Source organism: Solea solea, chromosome 5, assembly GCF_958295425.1.
Source record: "Solea solea chromosome 5, fSolSol10.1, whole genome shotgun sequence".
Classification (NCBI taxonomy): Eukaryota; Metazoa; Chordata; class Actinopteri; order Pleuronectiformes; family Soleidae; genus Solea; species Solea solea.
Window position 1 is genome coordinate 15,560,763 of NC_081138.1, and position 27,667 is coordinate 15,588,429.

General features: G+C 40.5%; 1 protein-coding gene across 3 annotated transcripts in view; it reads left to right on the forward strand.

Annotated features, from left to right (window-relative positions):
* The window catches only part of LOC131459334 (protein unc-13 homolog C-like), a 90,975-nt gene that overhangs the window by 25,596 nt on the left and 37,712 nt on the right, over positions 1-27,667 (forward strand). For all 3 annotated transcript variants that reach the window (XM_058629041.1, XM_058629042.1, XM_058629044.1), the window contains 10 exons: positions 600-819; positions 1,807-2,034; positions 5,464-5,605; positions 6,861-7,030; positions 8,957-9,072; positions 9,288-9,451; positions 15,680-15,836; positions 16,299-16,367; positions 22,560-22,649; positions 23,532-23,660. In XM_058629041.1, the coding sequence (XP_058485024.1) occupies positions 600-819; positions 1,807-2,034; positions 5,464-5,605; positions 6,861-7,030; positions 8,957-9,072; positions 9,288-9,451; positions 15,680-15,836; positions 16,299-16,367; positions 22,560-22,649; positions 23,532-23,660 (1,485 nt within the window). The remainder of the gene's footprint in view (positions 1-599; positions 820-1,806; positions 2,035-5,463; positions 5,606-6,860; positions 7,031-8,956; positions 9,073-9,287; positions 9,452-15,679; positions 15,837-16,298; positions 16,368-22,559; positions 22,650-23,531; positions 23,661-27,667) is intronic.

Here is a 27,667-nt window from a genome sequence, read left to right on the forward strand (position 1 = left end):
AGTATTTGATCTGAAGTGGTGTTTTTTCAGCAAACCACTCATTGTGCATCAAGCCAGTGGGCTAAAGACGTTGTTAATCTAAAGTTAATGAGATGTTAGCCTGATTTACTCCTGTACCTACTTAATGACAGGAAAGGAAAGGATAAACAAAGCCTCCTCCTCGTTATCTCCCGAGTGTTTGATATTATTCTCTAAGAAAGCCTAAATACTGCTGCAACACAACGGGATAATTGCTGCAGTTTACTTATTCAACTGCTCAGGCTGCAGATCGGACTGAGTTAAGCCTCCAGAGGCTTCCTTTCTGACAAAGTTTATAATTCTGACTCAAGTTTTATATTATTTTAGTAGATAGTGGTCTCTGAGCAGGTTGTGCTGATCTCAACATGTAGTGAAAGTTTTCGAAAAAGCAATTTCAGCACAAAATTAAAGTTTTTTTTTAATGAAAGATGGTATGAAATAACATAAGTTTCTGCAGCTCCTTGTGCCATGGGAGTTTAACAACATTCGCTTTACCTTCCCCGTCTCTCTCATCCCTTACTATTGTATCTGCCCATATTTTATTTTTCACAGTGTCTCATTGCTGTCTCTGCTGTTTTCAGAAACTGCATGTGTTCAAGAAGACTCTACAGGCCTTGATCTACCCAATTTCCTCCACAACACCCCATAACTTTGAGGTTTGGACAGCGACAGCGCCCACCTACTGCCATGAGTGCGAGGGGCTGCTGTGGGGCATCGCCCGTCAGGGCATGCGCTGCTCAGAGTGTGGCGTTAAATGTCATGAGAAGTGCCAGGACCTGCTCAACGCGGACTGTTTACAAAGTAATCAATTTTGATTTATTGATACACAAACACCGTTGACAATATAACTGTGCTATTTGAATGTGCTCATGACAAAGACAAAAAATAAATAAATCTGTGGTTTAAACTGCAAATTATAGAAATAACATTGTTTTCCTTCCTTTCTGTTACAGGTCTGATTACAAATTATTATTTTCCTGTAAAAATCACTATTATGTCACGATCAGCTTAAAAATAAAAACATGAAAAATGTTTGTTTTTTTACATTTTAGGTGTCACTTAAATATTAAGACTACAATTGTGCATCTAATAAATGTCATTATGGCAACATATGTAATGCATTACATATCCCCTTTAAGTCATTACTGCACGTGACATGGTGCATTTACTCTGCTCTGTCCAGTCGCTTGCATCCTAATCACTTTTTTCAATCAAGGACCTCGCTGTTACACCATAGACAATGTGCAACAATATCACATGCAGGCTTCAGGATGATCCCTGCGGCAATCCTCATAAACCATAAGTGGATTAGTTACACACTGGCTCTTATAAACGTCAGTGTTTCACAGTTGCACACTTGTGCTTTTATAGTTGAAACTGCAATATGTCTTTATCATGTTGTGCACTCTTGGAGGCACTGCAGATACACGATCCTGATACAGATAAAGAGAATTAACCTTCACATGTACCTCCTTTGTCCTGTAGACAAACGGTAACATTAATTTATGCTTTCTCATCTTCCATGCATATCCACACAATCAGTATTCAGTGAAAATCAGACACTTTCAATCTCAATGTATCCTGGATGCTTTAGTACTGCACAATGCACTTATTATTATTATTATTTTTTTAAAAGAAACTGGGCCACATGGTGGAGCCAGGATACATGCTTGTTTCTGTATGTTTGCACTGTGACCCGTCCACCTTTAGGATAAAGCGATAGATACACACATTCAATTCCTTGTTACAGTGTCTTTAAGTGTTAAATAAGCCAACTCTTTGTTGCAGGGGCTGTGGAGAAAAGCTCCAAGCACGGGGCAGAGGACAAGACCCAAAATATCATAATGGCTATGAAGGAGCGCATGAAGATACGAGAAAAGAACCGCCCAGAGGTGTTTGAGGTGATCCAGGAGATGTTCCACGTCTCCAAAGAGGATTTCACCAGCCACCTGAAAACAGCCAAGCAGGCTGTGCTTGATGGGACCTCCAAGTGGTCTGCCAAAATCAGCATCACAGGTTAGCCTGGTTCCTGTAATTATATCAGACATTTTTATCAACACAATTTCCCTCAGGGAGCAATTAAAAGATTTCTGTTTCGAGGGTATGGTATTAGTGTGTATTAGCTTTAAACACAACATAATTTGTCATCCAAAATGGAAATCTCCTAATTCTGCTGTGCTGCAGGTGATCCTTGACCTTTGAACCGTGGCCTTTAACCTTTGGCTCAGTCCCATCGAGACCAGATCATCAAAAATGCCATCACAAGTCACTCCCACCTCAAATGAAAAAAAAACACTGCCATCCTTTTTAGTATTTACTCACAATTAACCTCAAGATCTTGGTCATTAACCTCTGACATGGAAGAGTGAATAGTGCGCCACCTAAATTAGGAACAGATATTGATTCAGTAATTCTGGGAGAAATAATTTGCTGGTTTTGTGGGCAGCGTTTGACAATTGTTCAGTCGTCGTATAGATTTATAGAAACATGACAAATCGCAAGACAAATCTGTATGCCTGGCTCATTCACGGATACAAGGCTCTATCGTGAATAACACTCACAGCTCAGTCCTCGGCGTGCAGTAATAATGAAAACGAGATAGAAAGTTGAGCAGTCGGGAAGCTAATCAGGATGGAACAATGCACTAAAAATGTGGCACAGCAATTACAAAGCATCCGAGAGACTCTAATAATGAGGCTATGGCGGATTCTTTATATAGTTTAATAATACCTGCTGCACCTCATGGAGGTGTGGAGGGGCCCCACCTCCTCCACAATGTGTTGCTGAAATTGGAGGAACCCAGAAGAAGGAGACGTGAAAAAAAGATCCAGAATAGCCATGGTCAATTTCACAGGAGCTTATTGAACGGCCCATTTTAGACTGCACTTATTGAGTTGTTATTTATTCATCATTCATCAAATAATGACAAACTGACAGAGAACGTGAGATACTGTATATCTGTTGAAAGTGCATTTTAAGAGGCCTGGCAGTAAACCCTCATATCCGAAGTACTATCATCAGTTACTTTTAATTACCTGCTGTTGTTAATTACCTTACCTTTACCGTTGACTATTAATGTTTTCCGTATGATTACATTTTCCTCTGCTGTGGTTTGAGTTCAGCCTGGCTGAAACAAACGTCAAGGTCGCTGCACTGAAAAACAATTCCTTCCTTCCTTTTTGTTCATTTGCCATTCATCACGTTCTAAAATGTTTTATTCCTTTACTTCTTCTGCATACACACTTTTGTTACTCTGCTCCTCTCTGATGAACAGTACGTTTTCACTTCTCCCACCTTGAGCACTTAAGGTTTTGTGAAATAATTACAATACATTTGTTTTCTCTGTGTGTGTGTGTGTGTGTGTGTGATAACTTCACAGAGCAATAGTATAAGAATAGATAAAAGAAATAGTCATAAAATAGTGATAATACCCATACAATAATTATGAAAAACTATAATTAACAACAACAATATCAGCAGTGGATTATAATTGCGGATCAGAGTGTTTATCTGACAGAATGATGTGAATGACAAGAAGGCAGTAGATTATAAATGAACTGCAGGTTTCCTAGAACAGAACCATGTGTCCCATGGGAGGAAACAAGGGACTTGAAATTGCTAATGCAGACAAACTGCCTTAATGCAATAAGAGAGTGGCTGGGCAGTAATTCACTAACTTTATGTTTTGGGATCCATTTTTCTTCAATGTCACTACCAAGGAATGTCAAGGTAGAATATTATTATTATGCTTCATTTTTTTTTTCTTTCTGTGTTTGTTGTTTTCTGTGCATTACAATGTTCATAACCAACATTACTTTATGAGAAAACTAAATTTGAGGTCTAAGTATACTGAGGTAATCAGAGTAAGCAGCCATGAGTGTGATCCTGTGATTCCCCTAGAGGTTTGTGCTTTACAACCAAGTATGCAACTTGGAAGAACATTGATATTATTTCAATTTGAAGGTTCAGAGTGGAAGAATTATTTGCATCCAATGGTGTGACTATAGAATGCAACAAGCAGAGGGCTCATCTGCTTACTCCTACCTTTCCCACGTGCTGCAGGGGAATATAATGGTCTCGGAATACCAGAAGGGATATAAGCACTCTTTCACAACTCTTTCTACTCTTCCACTCTCCCACTCTCTCTACCGTTTCTTCCCTCTCCTTTTTTTGGTTTATCCATCTGGTTTATGTGGGTTGAATTGTTCTTATATTTTGCCTTCAAAGCTTCCACTTTAAAAACATAAAACCCACATTCTGGCTGGTTTTGTCTGTGTGGGCTTCTGTAGAAACATGGCCACGTAAGATGGCAGCCTCTGTAAAGCAAGGTCCTTGCCTAAAGTAAAAAGCCCTTTTTGATGTTACACACTGGACCTTTACACAAACTTAGATGCGCATTAAATAAATGATCACAATAATAAATTCAGGCCTGGCACTATACACCAACTCTACTCCCAGTTCTGTTGACTTGTGAATAAGCTCAGCGCCTCCTCTCACTTTTCAATCTCACCTCAGAGAGATTCCTGTTATTGCACTTGCTTGTGCAGAGGAAATGTGAAATGTGAGGTTCTCTCGCTACCTGAAGAATTGAGAGAGGACGAGGGAGGAAGTTCCGAGTTCCTGAGTTTCTCGGCTCGGCGCGCATACTCCTGAGAAATCATTTGTCAGTGGTGGACAGGTCGACGTAACCGTCAGTGCTGGATAATCTGACAAGCGCTTCATTTAAAGCATACTAACGCACACCTTTACTCGTGTGTCTTAGACCCCTCGCTTACTAACAGGGGGCAGAGCAAGCAGGCCATGGTTCTTCAGACCTCTACATCCTGCCCACCAACTCCTGTCAGCATTGAGTTGAGGGATATATATGTACTCTGAATTATTTAGACCAGCCGCTTATGCATATTTAATGCTCCAGTGTCCTTTTTCCCCTTTTGTGGCACTGTGAAGCACTACTGTCTCTCTTTGCCCGTACAATCCTCTCTCTGTGTGGAAGTAAGCCTCCACATCACTGATCTTTATTTGAAGTCACATCTTAGCTCAGCGTGGACATTTGGAGGTGGGCACACACACGGGGGCGCGGACGCCTACCTATAGCTTAGATGCAGGAATGGACAAACTACGAACACTGGGCATATACAAACACGATAAACAATGGCTATTGCCATCAAATCAAAAGAGCTGCTTTATTGACTCAGCTTTTGGCAAGCCTTTATTCAATTAGAACCAACGAATCTGATAAACACAATTCTGGCAGTGAACACAGTGAAATAAATAAATAAAATAAAAAAGCAGAGATAGATTAATGGCTTTAAATTGAGTGACTCATGTAAAATATCCCTGGTCATAGCTCTGAGTGATATGAATATATGACATTAAATGTTTTAAACCATAAGATATAATGCCTGTGATCTTAATGTGACTCTTCTTCCTCTGTCTTGTTTCTAGTCATGAGTGCACAAGGCTTACAGGCCAAGGATAAAACTGGCTCCAGTGATCCTTACGTCACCGTGCAGATCGGTAAAACCAAACGCAGAACGAAGACCATCTTTGGCAACCTCAACCCGGTGTGGGATGAGAAGTTCTACTTGTGAGTGCCTTTTCCTTCTTATTTCACGCTAAAACATTACCACATATATTCAGACTAATCAAATGTTGGAGACCCAGCATCTGTACTACTGGATAAGATAGGTCTTGTTTCAGAAAAAAAAGTGAATATACCTTTGCATAATTTATGCCATTTGGTCCACTGATTCATTTTTCTGCCTTGACCTACTTTTTTGTTTGTACTGTTTTTATAGCGTTTTGTTTATTTTCACAGCAGCGGCGAATAAAACTGGAGGGCACTTGAACCACCTCGCATATTGTGCAAATCTAACACCAAGTGTTAAAGAATGACTGCTTGTATTTACAATTTGTAGGGAACAACTTGGAATATTTGCTTGACCCGCGAATGATTATTAAGCATACAGAACTGGTATCTTTTTAAAATCCTGTTGGTGCTGAGCTCATTTCTTTTTCTTCTCTCTCTTTTAAAAACTGTTATCCTCTGGCTAGAAATGGAGAAAAGGATCAGTGAGGGGTTGGTCTTCATATTTTATAATCATGCAAGTACTGAGTTTTCTAGCCCCACACCTGTAATGACACTCCAGTGGTGGCTATAATAAAACTTTTCCCCATTACTACAGGGATGTAGATTAATAGAGTGATACATTACCATGTGCTTGGCAGAGAGCAAAGCCCTGGACGAATGCAGCAGCGGTGGCAGCAGCCACTGCTTCTCTGGAACAAAAGAAAGAAAGATGCAGATTCTGTTTCTCCAACAGTCACATCCAAGATGTCATTAGAACAAAAAATGCTTTCTGTTTGCTTTAATTCCAGAGCTGAACACTCTGACCCTATCTGAAACCAAGTGGTGGCCACCTCTGTTTTCTTTTTTTTCTTTCTACAGTGTCATGTGACATGTGCCAGCAGCACTGATGCAAAGCAGCCGGAAAATATGGCATTCAAAGCTTCCACAAAGTAGAAATCAGCTCTCTGATGATCATAGCTTACACTTGAACAGAATACAAATTCAAAGCTGCACAGTAAAGGTCATGGCATGACTTTGGGTAATTCTGGCTGCCAGACAGACAGCGCTTCTCCACAATGGCATTCCAGACATGTCATTGCATACTCACTCGTACTCAGCTATGTATGCAAGATTTTTCCCGATATTTAGAAAAGAGTCGTGGTATGTGGGTCTCTGATATTTGTGCATCATCTTCATTCCACTCCGCTCAACAACCCGATCCAGTAATCTGCCACTCCAGCATAAGATGATGTTGCTGCTGTTTGTGTTGCAGTGAATGTCATAACGCCACCGACCGCATCAAGGTGCGCGTCTGGGATGAAGACGACGACATCAAATCGCGGGTGAAGCAGCACTTTAAGCGCGAGTCAGATGACTTCCTGGGTCAGACCATCATTGAGGTCCGCACACTCAGCGGGGAGATGGACGTTTGGTACAATTTAGGTATGTCGACCCATTCAATCTTTGTGTATTTTTACAATCAAGATACTGTTATTGTCAGGGTTTTAAATGCTGTTTGTGTCCGGGCCTTTAATTTCATATGTTAAATCCTACATGTCGCCACCTACCAAGTCTAATCTTGAGCAGGTCACATGGTTTAATCCAAATAATTTCACTTTGGTTTAAAAGATTCTTAACCTTTGTTACAGAAATCAAACACGAGGTTGTGAAGTTTGGGAGTTCGGTTGTTAACCAGTCTCCAGAGTTACTGAAAACTTCCCTTATAACGCATCATTTGTCCCCTTCTAGACATTTAAATTCACATTTCACTGCCCCCACAGGAAGTGTAAGACAAGCGCAGAATATGAGGATAAATACGTGGTCATATAAACGGTGCAGTCCGCTTGAGAAGCCACAGAGACCTGTGGTTAAGTCTGGGTCCTGATTCTGCTGATGCCGAGTCTTTTGCCGTTGCCACTCTCATACGCCGCTGGTTTTATTATACAGCACAACACTGAATGGCAGCATAACGGGAGCTCCCACTTCTAACTGAAGTATTTTGACTGTCGGCGTCTGTCATTGTTTGGCTCTCTAGCTAAAAGGAAGCAATTTGTGTTAATAGTGACCCCTGTTCACTGCTGCTGCCCTTTGCCTTTTTAAATGTCTACAACGAATGTCTAAACAGGCGTTTGCTGGCGAGAGCGTCCTCCCCTCCAGCTGCTGTCCACTTTAAGCCTCTTCATCTCCTCTTCAATCTGGGCTATTCCACTCACAGCTGTGTCGCTCTGACATGTTATTATTTTTCACTTATCTGTCTTTTGACCAACTGACTGTAGAGGAGCATTTCACACAATTGACACAGAGAAGATTATTTACATATGAGAGCGCAGAGGGGAGAGGAGAGGTGGGCAGCTATGAAGTCATTAGCTCCCAGCAGTGTGTCTACCTACATTAGTCTGCCTTTGTGAGTGTGCACTTGTTGGAAAAACTGTAAATCAACTTATTCTCTCCAATCCTACAACCCACTGATGCTGCTGATATAATTATTAGCCTAATTGTTTTCCTGTACAGTGAGAAACTGCTTGGTTGTGTGTGTAGAAATGTTGTCGTGCTGTTATCTAGGACATGTTTTCAGGTCACGAATGCCCCTGTCATCTGTGTTTTTATTGCATTATTATTAGGGCTGTCAATCGATAAAAAATAAAAAAAAATAATTCATTGTACAATTTTCTGTAATTAATCGTGATTAATTGCGAAAATGAACCCGAAGCTTATCAGACATTTATTTATATACAATCATGGAATAAATTTAAAGACTGTTTTAATGGCTTTCTTTAAACTTTAAACACAGTTTCTCTCCTGTGAAGTACATATTTCGCACAAGAAAAGGCATCTTTTAAACATGTGACTCCCTCAAGAGGGACAGAGAGAGACAGCGTCTGCACATGTCGCCACCGGAAGTAAACAAACAGCGTTAACTGCGTTTCAATTCATCTCCAAAATGAACGTTGACAGCACTAATGATTATATTTGTTTCTCGTGTGGTCAAGGAAATGTTTTAACTGAGGTGGATAGTACTGCTGTTAATTGAATTGTGCATTGTTTCAGTAAGTGGGGACACTCTCTGTGCACTTGGACCGTTTTTTTTCTTTTTAATCAAATGCTGTAAACCGTAAGTGAAATCTTTCCCTTGTTCCACTAGCCATCTACTGTATTAAAAAGACTTTTTCTTTAGAAAGGTGCACAGAGAAACGACTGCACAGTAAGTGTGCTGCATCGCTCAAGGCAAAACATTGAGATTGTAATGTATGTGTTGTAAAAAAAGAAAAAAAAGTCTTGCAGAGTTTGAAAATGACATTTTTTGACACTGGCATTTACATTTCAGGTGATTTTCAGTTATAACTCATTCAGCTTGACTGTGTTTTACAGATAAGAGGACGGATAAGTCTGCTGTGTCTGGGGCTATTAGACTCAAGATCAGTGTGGAGATGAAAGGGGAGGAGAACGTGGTCCCTCCCCATGGCCAGTATACCTGTTTACATGAGGTAACCATAACAATGGGATTCAGTGTGAGCCTGAACCTTCTCACTTTAATCAAATTCACAATGAGAGTAAATCATATATTGGTATTGTTACACAAATAAAACAAAGGTAACAGATTGACAGTTGCCGCACTTCAAAAAAACTGGGTTTTCATTCACTGTCATATAAAAAGAAATGACACCGTGCTCCATCTTTTTATCACTTGTGCCACTCACAGAACCTGTTCCACTGTCTGACTGAGGTGAAGAACAACGGCGTAGTGAAGATCCCGCAGGTGAAAGGGGACGAGGCGTGGAAGGTGTACTTTGACGACGTGTCTCAGGAGATAGTGGACGAGTTCGCCATGAGATACGGAGTGGAGTCTATCTATCAGGCTATGACGTGAGTACCACCCTGATCTATGGCCTTTTACCTCAGCGATCTGTCACTGTCTCATTTGGCAGGACGGACGTGAGACAGAGATGAGAAAAGGAGAGCAGAAGCAGAGGAGAAACTGTAAAGATGTCTCCTCAGCAGAATCAGAGCTTGGAAAAGTATCGAGCTCCTAAGTTTGATTGATTAATCGCTGGTCCCCTGCTGGAAAAACTCCTAACCTGACTTGGTCACATTGATCATGGACACAGAAATACAGTTTCATGTCTCCCCGTCTCTGTCTCTCTGAGCCTCTGTGACCCTGTGTGTCCACAAATGTGTCTCTCTCCGCCTCATACTGCCTCTTTACAAACATACTCCACGTAGACAGAAGACACACCATGAGAAACAGCAAAATCGTTGGGTTATTGATCAAGGTCATGTCGTGTCAACACTGCAGGGCAGTATAGCATTGTTGGTGTGTTGGGTTACTGCTGCAGATGTCTGCATTATCTAATCTCACATTAATTTATCTTCTGCTGCACAAGTGGCAACTGTGGGCTTTTTCCCTCCTTCTTCTTACACACTCATTAGTCACATGAGTCACTCTCCTTCTCTTCTTTTGTTCTTGTTGTGTTCATGTTATCACAAATTGTAGAACATAAACTTTTTATTGATTCTTAAAACTATCAAATCTGATTGATCTGTCTCATGTATATTAATGTAGTAACGATTAATGACTCAACTTTTTGAACTAAAACCACCATTTTAAGGATTTTCTTTTTGCTCGCTTGCAACCAAATTTTGGTAGATATTTTTTTACTTTATTTTCTTATAACACGGGAATGCTTCTATTATTGTGTGATCCCGTTGAGCCTGCTTTTTTATTGGGTTCATACTGTATGCTGGAGTGAAAATAAATCCAAGCTGCTTAGCTCAATAGACAGTCTTTCACAAGTAATACACAAACACATTTTGGTTATGGGTCTAAAATTAAAAAAACCCAAAACATTTTACTGAAAGTATATGGATTTGGATATGCCAGGGTCCCAATAATTTAATATATAATGATGGTGATTCTTCTTCTTCTTATCATTATTATTATTTACCTCATGAAAAAACACTCTTAAACTGCATTTGGCTATTCTGAGGAAGGAGTCGTCATCCTTGTGTTTTGGTCTGATCTCTAAATTAAGATGAGTTCTTTCTACATGTATTCCAGTACATAGTAATGGACACATGCCCAGTCCAGACCTGGTATTTACATCCATTCTCAGTGATCCAATTAGGGCCTGATCGTGCTAAGTATGACTGTTCACACCTGCCATTAATGCATCCTGGATGTCTCTCCTTGGACCACATAACATAAAAGGCAGTCTTTTATCCGTCCTTTAGATGGACGGAGTTCATACCTCAGCGCTTAGTGTGATCTGGCTGTGATCGGATCACTGAGGACAGGTTTAAATACCAGGCTTGAACGGGGCCACAGTGTCATTTAGGCGATAACCTGACTGAGCACATGCTGCACCTGTTTTCCTCAGCTCGGCAGTTATGCTGCTCAATTCCCTGTTGGTACGTGCTGTGAACTTGAATAGCTACGTTTGGTGTGCCAGGTTTTTTCTCATTGACTTTCATGTTTGGTCAGAAATACACAGGAAGCTTCCTACACAAGCTAGTTGTTTGTCATTTTCTGTGGATTATCACTCGATGATAAATCCATGATTTAAGAGAAGCTGAATTTTAAATTTAATTTGTTTTTCCAGGAATACACTTTTTAGTAGTTGATGCTTCTGCTCCATTCTTAGAGAAATACTAGTGATTCATATCTAGGGGCAGTAATGACAACAAATTGCAGTGGTGGCAATGAGAAGTCTGTGCCGTCCTCATTCATTCCAAAAGGCTGCAGGAAAGCATATAGGGTACTTGCAAGTGTGGGGGTACCTCCATATAATCTCCTTTTTACACAAACACAGTATTCATCTACTTCTCCTCCGTTTGGCTTCACCCTTTAGTAGTCACCATAGTGGATCATCTGCCTCCATCTTACGCTCTCTCTTGTGTCCTCTTCTGTGACACCAACTGTCCTCATGTCCTCGTTCACGACATCTATGAACCTCTGTGGTCTTCCTCTTGTCCGCCTGCCCTGCAGCTTTATCTTCAACATTTTTTTTTTTCAAATATAATCGCTATCCCTCCTCTGCACATGACCACGTCATCTCAACCCTGATTATTTTACTTCATTTCCAAACAGTTAAACCTGTGGTGTCCCTCAAATATGCCCATTTCTAATCCCATTAATCCTGGTCACTCAGCATCTTCAGCTCTGCCACTTCCACTTCTGCCTCCTATATTTTAGACAGTGCCACTGTCTCCAAGCCATACATCATAGCAGGTCTCACTACTGACTTGTAGCCTTTCCCTTTCACTTTTCCCGGTTATCCTTCTGTCACACATCACCCCTGACACCGGTCTCCACCCACTCCACCCTGCCTGATGTAATCCCCACCTCCACCTTGAACCCATCCGTCACTCCAGCTGCACACCTCACCACTGTCTTACTGTCCTCATAAATGTCCCGCACCAGCCTCACATACACTCCTGACTTCTTTATACAATACCACAGATGAGACGTTTTTCTCCAGATCCACAAAGACACGGTGCAACCCAAGCTTTAAAATGCTTCTGTCTAGCCATTGGCCTTAAATGACTATTTCTACTGATTGCTCCTAATCTTCCCTCCATTTCATCTTCGTGTGACATGTTCAGCAGATAAAAAACAATCCAATATTGTTTTCCTCTATTAATATTCAGCTGTCACAGTCCGAAACAAACAGATACAAATAGTGGCCGTGCATTACACTCCTTATCGGTGGTTCATTGTTACCTTATGACTTGCACTGCATTTCATTAATTCAATGAGGAATAATGAGTTAAAGACCATGTTTTATAGCATTGCCACAGTGATTTAAGTCTGAGCTGCTGTCTGCTGCAGCTCCGCAGACACCTATTACACCCAGATAGTGTTGGTAAATTGAATTATGAATAAATGAACCATGGACATTGAACACTGAATCAGTCACATTTTGAGTTTTCATATGAAGAAATGTGACCATGTGTGATGAAGCAATACCGAACATGTACATATTTAAAAAAAAAAAACGAACTTAAAATCTAGCGTTATAGAAAATATCCTTTAATTTGTCTGATTAAAATGATGTGCTGGTAAATTGAGACTGGTGGTTCCCTCCGGAGTTTGTTAGCCTATATTTGCAGGTTAATTGTTAGACCAACTGGTTATTATGTGTCTGATGAGCTGCTTTAAAGTTATATAAAGCACCTTTTCCCATTCAAACATCCCACATTAATATTAATTGTGTTCACATACCAGGGAATGTTTTAGTGCTTGCAAACTGGTATGGTGTCAAGGTGACAGAGGGTTATCTAAGTGTGGCAGGATAGTGAAGCATAGTGATAGTGAAGTGAAGCAGTTATTACCAACTTTTGCATGTGGAGCTAATGCTTCAGGCGTGAACCTTTAGTCAACCTTGGCGATTCTCATATGTAAGATTATTTTGCTCCACCGGGAACTTATGAAAGGCCTTGATTTTCTGTTATGTTCATCAGACCTTAACCTTTGACTTGATAACTGCATAAATCACAGCAGCAGCAACACCCAACCATCACCACCACCGATCCCCCAACACAATCCTCCTTTGTTTTCCTTTATCTTCGTCTCACTTGATCCCCAACCCCCACCTCAGTTTCTCTGTCCCTGTTTCTCGTCGTCTTTTTCTCATTTTTCTTGCCAATCTGAAACCATGAAATCCTGCAATGTGGGAGTGTGTGCATATAGACCGATGTCTCATCTGCTGGTAAAAACCAAGGCAGGGTAATGACAGGAGAAGACATTTCTTGAAAATTGGCTTGAGGAGATCTTGCTCTAAAAGTGCCATGGGAATTCAGCGGATGCCAACATCACTCTCATTGCATCACTCCTTTTCCTCGCCTCACTCCAAGTGCTCCTGGGTAATTTGGACGCTAAAAGCAAAGTAATTAAATAGGCTTCCTGATGGGAGCATGTGTGTGTGTGTGTGTGAGAGAGAGAGAAAGATAGAGTGTGCCTATGTACTGTATGCCCACACACATGCATGGATGTGCATTCTGAGGGGGTCCATTTGTAATCATTACTTGACATAAGCAGGTGCCTTTTCCAACACTTCATGAAGCAATGGGTCTCTGAGCTTCATTTTGTCAGTGCCATATTATCGTTGCACTCACATATGCATTGGATAGAATGCATAAAAATGAATACCAAACACTTATAGCTATTATCCAAACACCATTTCATGTCAACAGCATCTGATATGGAGGTTTGATATTAAGCAAATCCTTGTAGATGGCTGTAACATATACATGGAGTTAATGTGGGAGATTGGGAACAGCTTTCACGGCAAAGATTAAATCCATAATGTCATTAGATTGTTTTTTTTTTTGGCCAAGTTTTAGCCATTGTCAGTCTTATCTGCATGCACATCTGCTCAATCGGACATTGCACAAACTTTTTGCAAACACATTTGCATCAACAATCTTTTTTTTTGTGCATGTGTGGAAGCAGCTTTTGGTTCTGACTCTCTGAACAATGTGGGCACTCGGGGAGAGATTGTATCTCTTTCGTTACTCTCTTTTATGCAAGTCAGAAAAGTCACTAGATTTGTTGCTTCCTTAGAAATAAAGTTAATTGTAAATGGACAAAAAAATAGAATCTGATTCAATTTGTCGTCACTTCCAAATACACATTTAGCACACAATATTGCAAAATACCAAACCCTACAGATAAGATATAGACAAGACACAGCAGACGGCTATTTTAACTCACACAGAAAAAATCCCCAGCACTCAACCAGGCAACCGGTGGTATAGCTTGAGTCACACAGCACTTAGCCGCAATTCAGTCAGGAACATTCTCATCATAATTAAACCATTTATTGCAACAAATGGCAATGCAGTTAGACTTGGCACAGATGGCTCCACTTTGTAGATGCACCCTGGATCGGCCAAGCTGCGTGTTAAGCCAAACAAGGGCAATGCAGGAAACCACTGTACAGGAATGAGGAGGAAGTACTGAGGAACATTCCAAAATGTTGAATGCCTGCTAATCTTTGATTGAGAAAGGGTGGAGGCCGGGTTAGTGGCGGAAAATCTTTGCCAACGGCAGTGGTGTGAGGAAGCATCCATGGAGCAAGAAATGTAGCGATGAATGAACCACCTTGCTGAGAGAGCGGCTGCGATCTAATAGATTGCTGTCACCTGATTACAGCTGTGGTGTGTGTCCAACATGAACTACATTTGTTTTAAAGCCACAGAATATGGCATAGGATATAGAGTGACACAAGCTGTTACTGTATGTGCTGCATGAATGAGGACGGAGCCTGCAGCTCGTCTTTATCTTCACCACAGGTACCAGTCAATTATTATGTGGGAAGTTTTCAACGTGGCCCGTGAAGCAGCGGTATGGAGTGTTAACTTCACTAAGGCAGACATTTCTCCTTGAAACGGAGGCCTCTCAGGCTCCACTTCTTAATTACTGCTGCGCAGTGCTGCGGCAGGTGAGTGTGTGGAGGAACGAGGATGAGAGGAGAGAGAGAGAAAGCTCATGTGAAATCTGAGGTGGTGATGCATATGCGTCTCTCATTGAGGGAGTTAGAAAGATTGACCTCAGTGAAAATCACATTTATTGGAAAGTGCACATACTTTTTTTTTGTCCCAGTGGTCTTTGTTAAAGAATGGAAGAAACCGCTGAGTTTAATGATACAGAGTCAAAAATTGCATCTATCTTCACTGCTTTTTGGGTATGTTTTTATCCTCAGCCGCCAGAGGAAAGCTTGATTGATCAAATTCTCTTATTTCATCTATTACTTTGTAACTTTGTATCATTAATTTGTATATGCTGCCTAGTAGATGAATGGTTGCTTGGTACATTAAAGTACACTGTTCTTTTTTAGTGTTCTAATTTTTTGTTGCGCTGTGGGTGGCTAGACATAGACATTTTCATGCTAAACTGCACACTGGAAGCAAAAGTTATTTTCCGACAGTGTGTTTATTTTTGTTATTTTCTTTTGGGCATATCGATTGTTTTATAATTCCGTCTACTGATGCAGAGTCTCATATTGTATGTGTTATTGTATTTGTGAGGGTGAAGAGATGATTCACTCCCGCTGCAACACTGTTCCTCATGCCGCTGTTTACTTTCCTCCGCAGGCACTTCTCATGTCTGTCCGCCAAGTACATGTGTCCTGGTGTGCCAGCAGTGATGAGCAACCTGCTTGCTAATATCAATGCCTACTTTGCCCACACGACCACCACCACCACAACCACTGCCTCTGCTTCTGACCGGTTTGCTGCCTCTAACTTTGGAGTAAGAACATATTCACTCCCTCAACTTTTGAATGGTTATTACAGCAGCAATTTTGACATTAACAGGTTTAAGAGAACCAGTGGCATGCTATTGTTCAGGTGTAAGGGAGGTCTGTTATTGTTCCTGTATTTTCTATTTATATTCAAATCAACTTTACTTTTACACAGCACTGTATAGACCGCTTAATAAAAAGGTGGATCTACAGTCTTGTATATGTAACACATGTACGAAATCTCAGCACTTCTTTGATTGAACTTATAAGCTAATGTTGTTAGGCATCAAGTAATATTTCCAGGCAGAAAGCCGAGTCTGGCAGTGTAGATGATTTTGTAAATCACAAAAATGTAGTTCCAGGAAGTGAAAATGAATCAATGCCATGGTCCACGCAGTGTTATGATTCTCTTGGTTACAGTACTGTGGGTGTGGTGACACTCTGAGTGATGGATTTATTTTTCCTGACAGAGGGAGAAATTTGTCAAGTTACTGGATCAGCTGCACAACTCACTGAGGATCGATCTCTCCAAATACCGGGTATGTATTGCACTTTTACTCGAAGAAGTCATGTACATGCGTGTGTGCGACCGCTGTCGCTTCAAAAGAGGAACCTTTTGACACTTTCCTGTGACATCCGATGTGGATTTCATGGGGTCCCATTTGTACAAATTTTCCTTTTATCATTGAAAATGCAAGTAGCTGTTCGTTTAGAGAGGTGTGGCCATTTCGGCCTCCTGCCATCTGGTGGATATAATAGAGGCCTCTAGGTTGATTCAACTTTGTTTACTGCACACTCTGTGCTTTCTACATCTGGTGTGGAACAGCAATTCATTTACACGTGGCTGTTAATGTCAAATATGTCTCTGTTGCCCTCTAAATGTGTTTATCGAGTGGATCCTTCCTTTATCTTGGATGCAGTTCACTGTGTATCGCATGCATGCTTTCCCCCGGTGTAAATCTCACACAGGGCAAACATTACTGCCACATGTACTGTAAAAGATGGTCCACTAGAAGAACTATTAAGAACTATTAAGAACTATTAAGAGGTAAATGTAATTATATGTGCGCTCATGTCTCAAAGAAGGACATTTGGTAATGTCACATGTGCTGTTCATGTCGCTGTTCAGTATTTGCACTAAATATATGGCTTGGAAGAGGTGAGCGTTTTAGGCTGTTATGAGGAAAAACCTATAACAGGTTGGTGCAGAAAATGAGAGACAAAGACCAACGTCATTCTGGGAATTGTTGCTCAACAGAAACAAAACAAAATGCAGTGGATTACTGTTTGTTTCTAAAGAAGCCATGTGTGAAGTCATTGTCATTTAGTAAAGTCACAGAGGAAAAATGCAGCCACTCTGAGACAGATGTGCCCGCCTGTTTAATTTTAATTTTTTTTTTTTTTTATAAAAAAAAGACATGAGTAATGTGACTCATGCTGAAAAATGTTTTCCTTCACTCTCTGAGCAGTTTTGTAGCTTTTAGAAGACTTTTAGCCATAAAAAATATCAATAATCAGCCTCTGGTGCATGGGACCACGGGTGTCTGATGAAATACTGACGTGGTCTAATAAATAAACCCTGTCTTGAATGTCCAGCAATTGCCCCAGTGGTTCATAGATGTAGGATATTAGACACAGTGGAAACTAAGCTCTACAGGTTCACATTTCTATATATAAAAAGATATATATTTATTGATTTGATGTTGACTAAGTTGCAATAGCATCTTATATGGCAAAAAAAAATCATGTAATACCTACATGCATGCACACAGGTTTATTTAACTCAACTGTATAGCTACAGGCAACCAAAATCTATTTTATGTTTTTGATTGATTGACATGATTTTGGCAAACCAACCTTTTTAATCCCCTGATGAAATGTGAATCGGTCTATATGAACAATCAGCATCACATTCGCTTGCTAAACATACGTGACAAAAGGTGCCGAAGAGATTGAACATCCCCAGAAATGGTGGGAGCAAAGAAACTGGAATCAAGTGACAAGAAAGTCAGCCTTGGTTCCCAGACATCTGTTACTCTCAGGCCACAGATGGTGCCGCTGTATTTTACTCTGGCAGATTGAAATCCTGACATACAGTACATAATCATCCAGAAGAATCCCAGAGGAGGGTAATCCTGTTAGGCCCCACACACCACCACCGACTCTCACACAAGCACACACACACACACACACACACACACACGCACTCTAAGAGCTGTGGACATTGAACAAGTTTCCCCTTAACCATTACCAGTTAATGCCTAACCATAACCTGATCTAAATCTTAGCTTAACTTAACCAGTTCCTCAAAAATGAGGTTCTGTCTTAGTATGACTAGAATTTGGTCCCTGAGGACTTGTTCTGTGTTTATCCTGGAAAAGGTCCTTTTACCCTCAAAATGTCAGCTTTTGCCCATTTTTCCACAATCACTTTCAATATCTGGCAGTTAAAATACTGTTTTAACAACTTGAACAAAAAAAGATTAATTTAAAAAAAACACTGTAGTTGTACATGAACACCAGGTTTTGCATGTTAAATGTGAAATTTGAACAGTATAAAATATTTAAAATAACATTTGTTACGTACAGCCGTTTTTCCTCCCGACTCTGAATCGCCTGCTTCCTAAAACAGTGCAAGTAAAATTACTGTGATAAGTACATGTGAGCTTTGACATGCAACTTCTCAGCTTTCAGAAACCGTTGGAATTTTTCCCATAGCGAAAACTGCCGCGTAATTACGGTAATGCAGAGTGCGCTTGTGCAAACGTGTCATCTGCGATATGCTCAGTGTTAAAGTGGTTAAGAGATATCAAAAACCTGGAAAAGACAGTGCCACACTGCTACTGTGCCAAACATCCCCTGACTCACACATGCGTATTTGCACCTGAGCAGCCAAAGACTCACACATCATCACACTTCTAGCTCAGTTCAAGCCTGTGGCATTCCACAGCCAACTGTAAGATGACCCTCTAATGTCACACAAAATTCAACGTGTGGTTCAGTGTGCGATTGCCACCGCTCACTGTGTGAGGCCACACACACACACACACCCTGACAGCAGCTGATCCTGCTGTCTGCCTACACTGTAAAAAAAAAACCCTGTTATTTTTATGGTAAAAAACTGGCAGCTGTGGTTGCCAGAATTCTACCGTAATAAATACGGTAGAACTTTTTCTTACATTGTGGTAAAAGGATATGAGTACTGCTGATTTTACGGTATAAAGGTTGGAGGTTTTTCCATATTCTTCCATATAAATAACATTGTTTTTAATTGAAAGTAACAATGAAAATACTGTAAGTAAAGGATTTTCCATGAAATAAAACAGCGTTTATTAACATAAAATACTACTTTATTTAACAACCTTATTTTTTACGGTAAAAACTGGCAGCTGTGGTTGCCAGGAGTTTTGGCTCTTATGGTTTTTTTTTTACGTAATTAACACAATGGTTTAACAAGTTTAACAGTAAGAAAATTAATTTTTTACAAAAAAAAAAACCGGCAAAAGACACAGGTTTGGGATATTTCTGTAATTAATACGGTGCAATTATTTAACTAATTAATTAATGTAATTTTTACAGGAAAAAATATACAAAAATTACTGTTTCGGCAACTATATATATTTATGCTATTTCACTGTTACAAAAGCTGCAATAAACTCTTTTTAAGTCTTGGTTTGACAGTTTTTCACTGTAAAATCTAGGGACATTTTTTACAGTGTACAAGAGGAAACAAAATAAAAGAGAGAGGGCGAGTTAAGAGACAGCAAGTAAATTGTGACTTGAGGGAGACACGTAATGAAGTTGCATTTAATGAGAATAAAGCGGATTCGAAGTGAGGGGTGTGTGAAACAAGCAGGGAGGAGCATGGGGTTTGGACAAAGAGGAAGAGAGTGGAGAAACTCAGTGGCTGGGTGATAGAGAAGGAGAGAGAGGTTCACTTTTCAGACAGCCTTGCTTGTCTGACTGTAACACATTCACTGAGACTGGTCACAGAATATCACATTGGCTTCACCTGCCAAGCGCTGCCCTGCTGCTCTCTTGTCAAGCCTGCCACAGGCTAGTGGTTCTTACACACATATGCACACACACACTGAACCTGTCCTAGAGACACAGCCTGCCACTCTTGGACAGTAATAAGATTCAGATTGGGTTACTCTGCTTCTATATAATCTATATCTTCTATATAACTTATATATATTGCTTCACTATAATGGGATTCTGAGGGAGATTGAGTTTGCTTTTCGTAAAAAAGAGTGCTAAATATGTGTTTCTTCCCCCCCAAAAAACTTTATTCTAATAGCCTCGGGCAACACAGCAACACCTTGGATAGCTACGGTGTTCAGGTTGGGATCTCTGAGATTTGTTCATTAAGCACCCTAGGGTGTTGTATGCTAGTCTTCTAAAATGCAAGTCCACCGAATCCCGTTAAACCTTTAGCAAAGGTTACTTAGTGCAACCGCTTGGTTTGTTGCTTAAATTACAGGAGATTGTGCAGACTCACCCACTGACGGGGCCGCCAGAGTGTAATAGCTGTTCCATACGTTACCTCTGTACAGCCGGACTGTATCAGAATCAGCCGCACAAGCTGATAAAGCATCGCATAAGCAAAATGTCTCTGGAGGTAATTTCCAAAGGTTTACTGCCGGAACATACACCCAGCCTCTGTCAACTATAACAGGACTGATTATCTTCTTTCTGCAGGAAGAAAACTCTTACTGTAGAGCTTACCCCGTCCAATTCTGATGGACACAAATTCATATGCATTGTGTTCCCGGCAGTTAAAGGTCTAATGTGTTACTGATTTATGGCACACAATTATGTGCATTCGCTCCCCTGTTGCCTTGACCTGCAACTTTGTTGTTTTCCCTACATTGAGCATAGTACACAGGTACAACCAGTTGTCCATTCTGTGTTCCATCACATGACGAAATATCACCCTGGGTGTTAAATATTTAAACATAGTGGTGTTCATGCAATGTGGTGCATATGGAATTTATCAGAGCCTACAAACCAACAGGCACCCATAGCTGCCTGCAAGATATTCAATTCTGGACACACAACTGTCTTCAGCTCAACTCGAGCAAAACTGAGATTATTTTACTTGGACCACATAAGCTGATCAACTGTTTGGTGAAGTGTAAAACAAATCACATTCTATCCAAGAATGAAAGACACTCTTATTCTTATAAATCTAAACTGAACCAGTTACTTCTCTTGAAATAGCTGCAGGTCTGACTGTGCTGTCATCATGTATTCAGAGGGACCTTGTGCTCATTAATGCTGTTAATGGTTTTTTTTCATCACTCTTGTTCCTTTTTTTGTCTTTTCCCTTTGTGTTTTATAAACACTTTGAAAGGACTGTTGTATAGTTGTTAAGCTTAATTCAACATGTCGGACATTGATGCACAATAAAGGTTCAAACTGGTCAGTAACAAATCCTAATTTAAAGCCTCGGTTTGCAGGGCAGGTAGTGGCGTGTACTGTATACGTTGAGACGGAGTTCTTCTGATTCAGTGGGCAGACAAAGTCAGTGGCAGACAGACCATAGAAAACTGAAACAGCAATCTGAAAGACAAGACGAGAAAAATAGTTGCTTATAAGGTTTAAACATGACAAGGATACTCTGAACGATGATGCAAAGTAACCTTCTTTTCACACTGTCGGCTTTTGTCAGTTTGGATGATGGAGCATTTGGATTGACCTCTAGACTTTGGAGGATGTCTTAAAAAGTAACCCAAAGGAAAGTCTTTTACAAGTTTGGCAAACTGAAATAAAAACTGCGAGTGCCAGACGAGTGTGTTCCTTTTCCTGCTTTTCTCTGAGCGATTCAGTGGAGCCCATTTTGACTCCAGTGAACTTGTTGAAACGTCTTGACATCTGCTGATAGAAGTAGAATCCACCAACGCGCTGTTGCAATAGTCGTGTATTGAAATGAATTTGCAAAGAATTTGCAGAGCATTATTGACTCGTCAAATAATGCTGTCAATCCTCTATCACTTCACAGAATGCTAACCGAGGACAAATCAAATAAATAATTTATTTGTCTTCAAAACAGCACCAACTCTTACAGTATAGTTTGAAGGAACTCTGGTGTAAGTTGCTCCTCACGTCTTGGAGACCTACCCATAGACCTTCTGTGGATGTAGGCCACCTTTTAATCCTTTTGTCTCTTCCCACATGACCACAGACATGCAGCATACATAGCCTGTACTGTAGGTGTGAATGGTTGTTCATCTCTATATGTTGGTCCTGCCATGGCACCCTGTCCATTGGCTCCAGCAGACCCGCCAACAGGTTGTGGTGAAGATTTTACTTTATTTCCTGCATCTCAGGTGTGCTTTACTGAGAGCAGGTGGGAAAAGAAACAAGGCTTTTCCCGAGCACAGAGAGTAGGAGAAGTAGGATAATGTATAAGACGGTGATGCCTTTCCCCGAGGGCTGTCAGGGCTTTATATGCTCCCCGTCACGCTGTTCTGCTCTGCCTGATGACTTCATGGCCCTGAAATAGAGGTTTTCATCAGGGGAGACCTCCCTTGTCCACTAAACGATTAGACAGACAGTCATTTTGTTATGATTGCTGGCGTTGCTCTGTAATCAATTTCAATGTTGTGGCAGATGTGACAGTCGGGGGTGGAGGGGTGTGTTTGTGTGACGTTTAAAGGCCGTTTCCAACATGATGTCCTGACCCCCCCCCATGTTATTCACATGTCTCTCTCTACCCTCTTTCTCCAGGATAATTTCCCTGCAGGGAACCCAGAGCGACTTCAAGATCTCAAGTCCACTGTTGATCTGCTGACTAGCATCACCTTCTTCAGGATGAAGGTACCTTGTGCGCATGTGTGTGTGTGTGTGCAGTGTTGCAAAGGTGGGGAACAATTTGCGGGGCAGGAGGAGAGCATTCCATCTGAGGGACATTGAAATATTACAGAGAAAAAAAACATGATGGAGCGCACACGGTAACCTTTCCGTCCCTCTAAAGTATGTGCCAGTCATTGCCTTTCATCAAAGAAATGCTATGCTATTGACTGAGTGACACCTTCAATGCACTGTCCATAAAATCTGCCTCCATTCAATTACAGAAATGAGCCCGGATTGATTTTAGACACGTCCCATATAGGTCAAATCGATCCGGACTCATATGTATTGAAAACCTGTTTCTCTTAACACAACAAGCCATTCAAAAACAAGTGATTCATTGTTGGCTTATGTCTTGACTGCAGGCAGATGCACTAAGGTTGCTTTTGTGTAGTATGAGATGGCCTGCATGATGCATACTACAGTGAGTCTCTATGTTCAAAAATGCTTCCAGCTCTGTCTTACTATCCCCCCCCCCCCCCCGACTGTCTCCCTCTATAAGAAAAGGTTGACTCCATTCAGTAGTTTCAGGGGGAAGGGGGGTGTACAGCTCGGGCACTGAGGCATAACTAAGATGGCAGCTGTGAGTACAGGAATGAAAACTGTCACTTTAGGTTACCACAGCTTTCACTCTCTGTCCTGCCCGTGCTCGTCCGTACTGCACGTATTTCATTGCTGCTCATACACGGAAGCCACAGTGCATGATCAGTGTCCAATATACTGCGCATGCACATACAGTTTGCTCGCGTCATGTCACAGTTTTTGGAGGATTTCATACTCTGTAAGACCGAGAACGAGCACTCAAACCTGGGAATGTATAGTCATATGTGTTTACTTATGTCTGTGCAGGTGCAGGAGCTCCAGAGTCCACCGAGAGCCAGCATGGTGGTGAAAGACTGTGTGAAAGCATGCCTGGACTCCACATACAAATACATTTTTGATAACTGTCACGAACTCTACAATCAACTCCTCGACCAGGTAAACAGCCTCACACGTTCAAGTGACACATTTACGGCCTGTCAGCATGTTCCAGTTAATCAATTCTGGCTTGTGTTACTCAGGTAAACATAGGAATCATTACGGCAGTGTTTGGCTGCCAAACGCTTCATATATCTGTATTTATTTAACATTTTATCACACCAATCTATATATACGGTGGATTAAAATGCGCAGTGCTTAGTCTGCTGTTAGTTGCACTGTTATGACACGAGAGAAGATAAGATTATCCTTAATTTGGGAAATTTGCAGTGTTGCTCCAGTAGAAATAGTAAAAATGTCAAGGTAATACATAGTTACCAGAGGATATATACTAGAAAAGAAAAGAAAAAAAAAAAATGTATATATAGATATATATAAAATAAGACTTTGAATATTAACATGACATAAAATAGAGTAATGTATTTAATCAGAATATGTACATGAGGTTCCACGACAGCCCAGGTCAACCACATTAAAGTTCAATTCCCTTTAATAGCTATATGGATGTGGTAGTGATATAAATATGTATGTTCTGTTTGGTTTGCAGCAGAAATAACATCATTTCCACATCTATTGATCTAAGTGGCAAATTAAGAAATGCATCATTAGCCCTGGTTTAATGGTAAATGTTTTTTGTGTTCGCACCTGGTCCTCAAATACTGGTCCATCCAGACAAATCAACTGTGGAAAAAATCAACTCACTTAAACAATAAGTTTTACATGGTAGTGTTATGAATAGCACGCACAGAATAATGGCAAGTGGCCTGGCATCTCCCTTCTCACTTTATGTGTTAATATGGCATCACCTTCTGCCTCCCATAAATCGGACATCACACTTTCCCTTTCAGCGGCAGCGTGCTTTGTATTGATGTGTTACACTGCCGGGAAAAAATAAATTCAATCCAGCATGACTGGAAATCAATAGGCTACATATCATGACGGACGTTACAAAAGCAGCGTCAGGCAGAACCTACCTGGTACAAATCACCATCTCTGCTGTATATGTTGCACATAATACAAGCACAAAAAGGTTTCTTTAACTGACAACTCACAGTTGGTATTATAAGATTCTAGAGCTGAAACGATAACTGGATTATTAATTGATTACTAAATTAATCGCCAACTATTTTGATAATCGAGTAATTGAAGCTTACTCGATTGTTTTTTGAAGCTTTTTTTTCATGATAAAAACAAGATTTCGGATTTCTTAAATGTAAGTATTCTTTGTTCTGGATAACAAAGAAATCATTAAAGGTTCATCATTCTGGTTTGTGGACAAAACGAGACATTTGAGAACGTCATATCAACGTTTTTTAAGGTTCTCTGATATTTTAATCGTGAAAATAATCGACAGATTAATCGATTAGGAAAATAATCGTTAGTTGCAGCTCTATAATATCCACCAAACTGTTGACTTTGCTTTTCAGGTAGATACAGTTATCATTTTCCTGTTCGACATCCATGTGGTTTAAACGGTAAATGCACAGCATCAATCGAGATCTCTGGCAACTTGATTAATAGTTGTGATTAACAAGTTGCTGTAGGTGTGAGTATGAGAGTGACTGGTTGTTTGGCGACCTGTCCAGGGTGTACCCAGCCTATCGCCCTATGTCAGCTGAGATTAGAACAGCTCCCCGGGGACCCTCATGTGGAGGATAAAGCGGTAGAAAGTGGATGGATGGATGGATGGGACGTGTAATACGTATTTTCGTTTTATGGCCACAGTTGTCTTCCACACATGAAGAAAATGAACGTGTGTTCACAGTCCAGATGCAGACGGTGTTTTTCTCAGTGTTTGACAAACATTAGCTAACGAAACAATTGCAGTGATCGCACAGATGGGACATCCTCATTAGACAGCCTACTTAAAAAGACATAGCAAGCAAGCAGCAACAAGATAATTGTGCATTAAGCATTAAAAGGTCCCCTGGAAGCTCTGCATTTACCATATTCACCACCGATGTTTTTGTTCTTGATGAGTAAATGACTGAGTGACTTATCTTTATTCAGATTGTACAGCCGACACATGGCACACACACACTAAGAGGCAATGTTGGAACGGGTCTCTGTAGCAAGATGTCAGCCTTATTCATAATTTTACAGTTTAAAAAACATCCCTTTTCTATTATTCACCAGTGGCCGGTTGTTATTATTATAAAAACAGATGCAGTCCTTTGCGTTTTAAAAAATGAATAACTAAACTTTATGAATATGTATAACGTACCGCAAACGCTGAAGTATAATGTGTTTTTATATCATAAAATGTCCCCAATGTTTTGCATATTTTGATATTTTGTGGTGTGTGTGAAACGGTAAACGTACAAACTCACACTCAAACTAACCAAAAGGAAAGTATTTAGTATCACACTTTAAGTATTGTCATATACACTGAATAAGCCTAATTCTCTTTGACAATAATTCATTACAGTGTGTTTACTGTATGGTATTTTTCCACAGTACAAGTTGTTTTAGACACAACCAACATTCTCGTGGACACACCCAAGTCCATCATTTTTTGCGAAGTAATAAGGTACAATCTGCTCAAGAGCTGAATAATAAGCTCCCTGTGTTTAAACAGCTCCCGGGCTTGAATGAAATTATCAAACCAGACAGACACTTTTATTAATTACACCTTTGTCCACCGCTATTTCGCACAAGACAGCCTCTCCATTAATGTTTCCTTCAAGGCAGAAGGAAAAGACATCAGAAATCACCCCAAAACACACCCTCAGCCCCAATGTGGCTATAAATGATGATGTTCACGTATTACAGACCCCAATTCTCCAGATGCCAATGATGTCTGAGACTGGCGACAGAACAGCTGACGTGGTGGCATAACATAAAATGACTAAAATGGTGGTGGGGGGGGTCAATGGTCAATGGAAATGTAGCTGAACAGTTTGTTTAATGCCAGCTGGAGAGGGAGGAGGAAGCAAGGAAATGCAGAACTGTAAGGTCAAAGAAATCATGGAAAAGGGCAAATAGGAAAGATGGTGCACGGCCCAGAAATGCCTGCACATGCATTTATGATAAGTGTACAAATATTTATGCAAACATGCTTTTACATATAATGGAAATATTAATGCATATGTGGAAGCAAAAAAGGCTGGTGATTGTTGATACGTGCGCACAGGCAAGGAGTTGTTTGTTGTGAATAGCAACCTCACTCCTCCTGAGCAAGCAATTCATATTGATCTGTTAAGTATCTCTCTCACTGAGAATATCACATATTTGCCAACGGTACCCCTGTGGCTGATTTAACAGTGTTTGTTGAAGTAGTTGTTTATTTTCAGACCGTGTGTCTTTTGAGTGTGTTTCCTCACACGTGCAACATACGACTTATTTTACACCTGCGCCTTTAAAATGAATTGCAACAGGTTGAGTTCATCGCACGGCTCTCTGCCTTGGGACTTTGATTGGATTCTCTGAGCACATGCTTCAGTCACAGCTCAGTGTGGTTATTGTGCTTCAATGCACATTAAAAATACGGCACACTCTCATTAATATTTCTCCTAGTTTTCCTGTGCAGTGTTTACTTCATTTATTTCAATTCGACTTGTAGTGTGTATAATGAATGTACTTGTTATCCAGTAAATGTGTTCTTGCTGTATTTATCACTTCAGCACTGAACTGAAGTGAGAGTTTTGGGGAAACTTTTTTCAACAGCAACTGAGAAAAGAAAAAAAAAGTATAGCTTCACCTGACTCAGTCACGATTGCGAGGACGCTGAGTAAACCTGTTTCAGTTCACTTGAGGGACTCAATAACGTAGATCAGAGATGCATTAAGGTAATTTAGTGCTCCGCAGAGTAATAGGGTTTTAAAGTCTATCTGTTGGAACACAGGAAGCTATCGCAGTGATTTAAGCACCTTTTGGTAATTGAGGACTCTGGCATCTGTCTGGTTGAAGACATCATTACAGATGTCCGGCCAGCTGAAAACAAATGCATGAGCAAGACTTCTGTATTGTTAGTTGTCAGAGTTACAGTAACTCTTGTGCGTGACAGC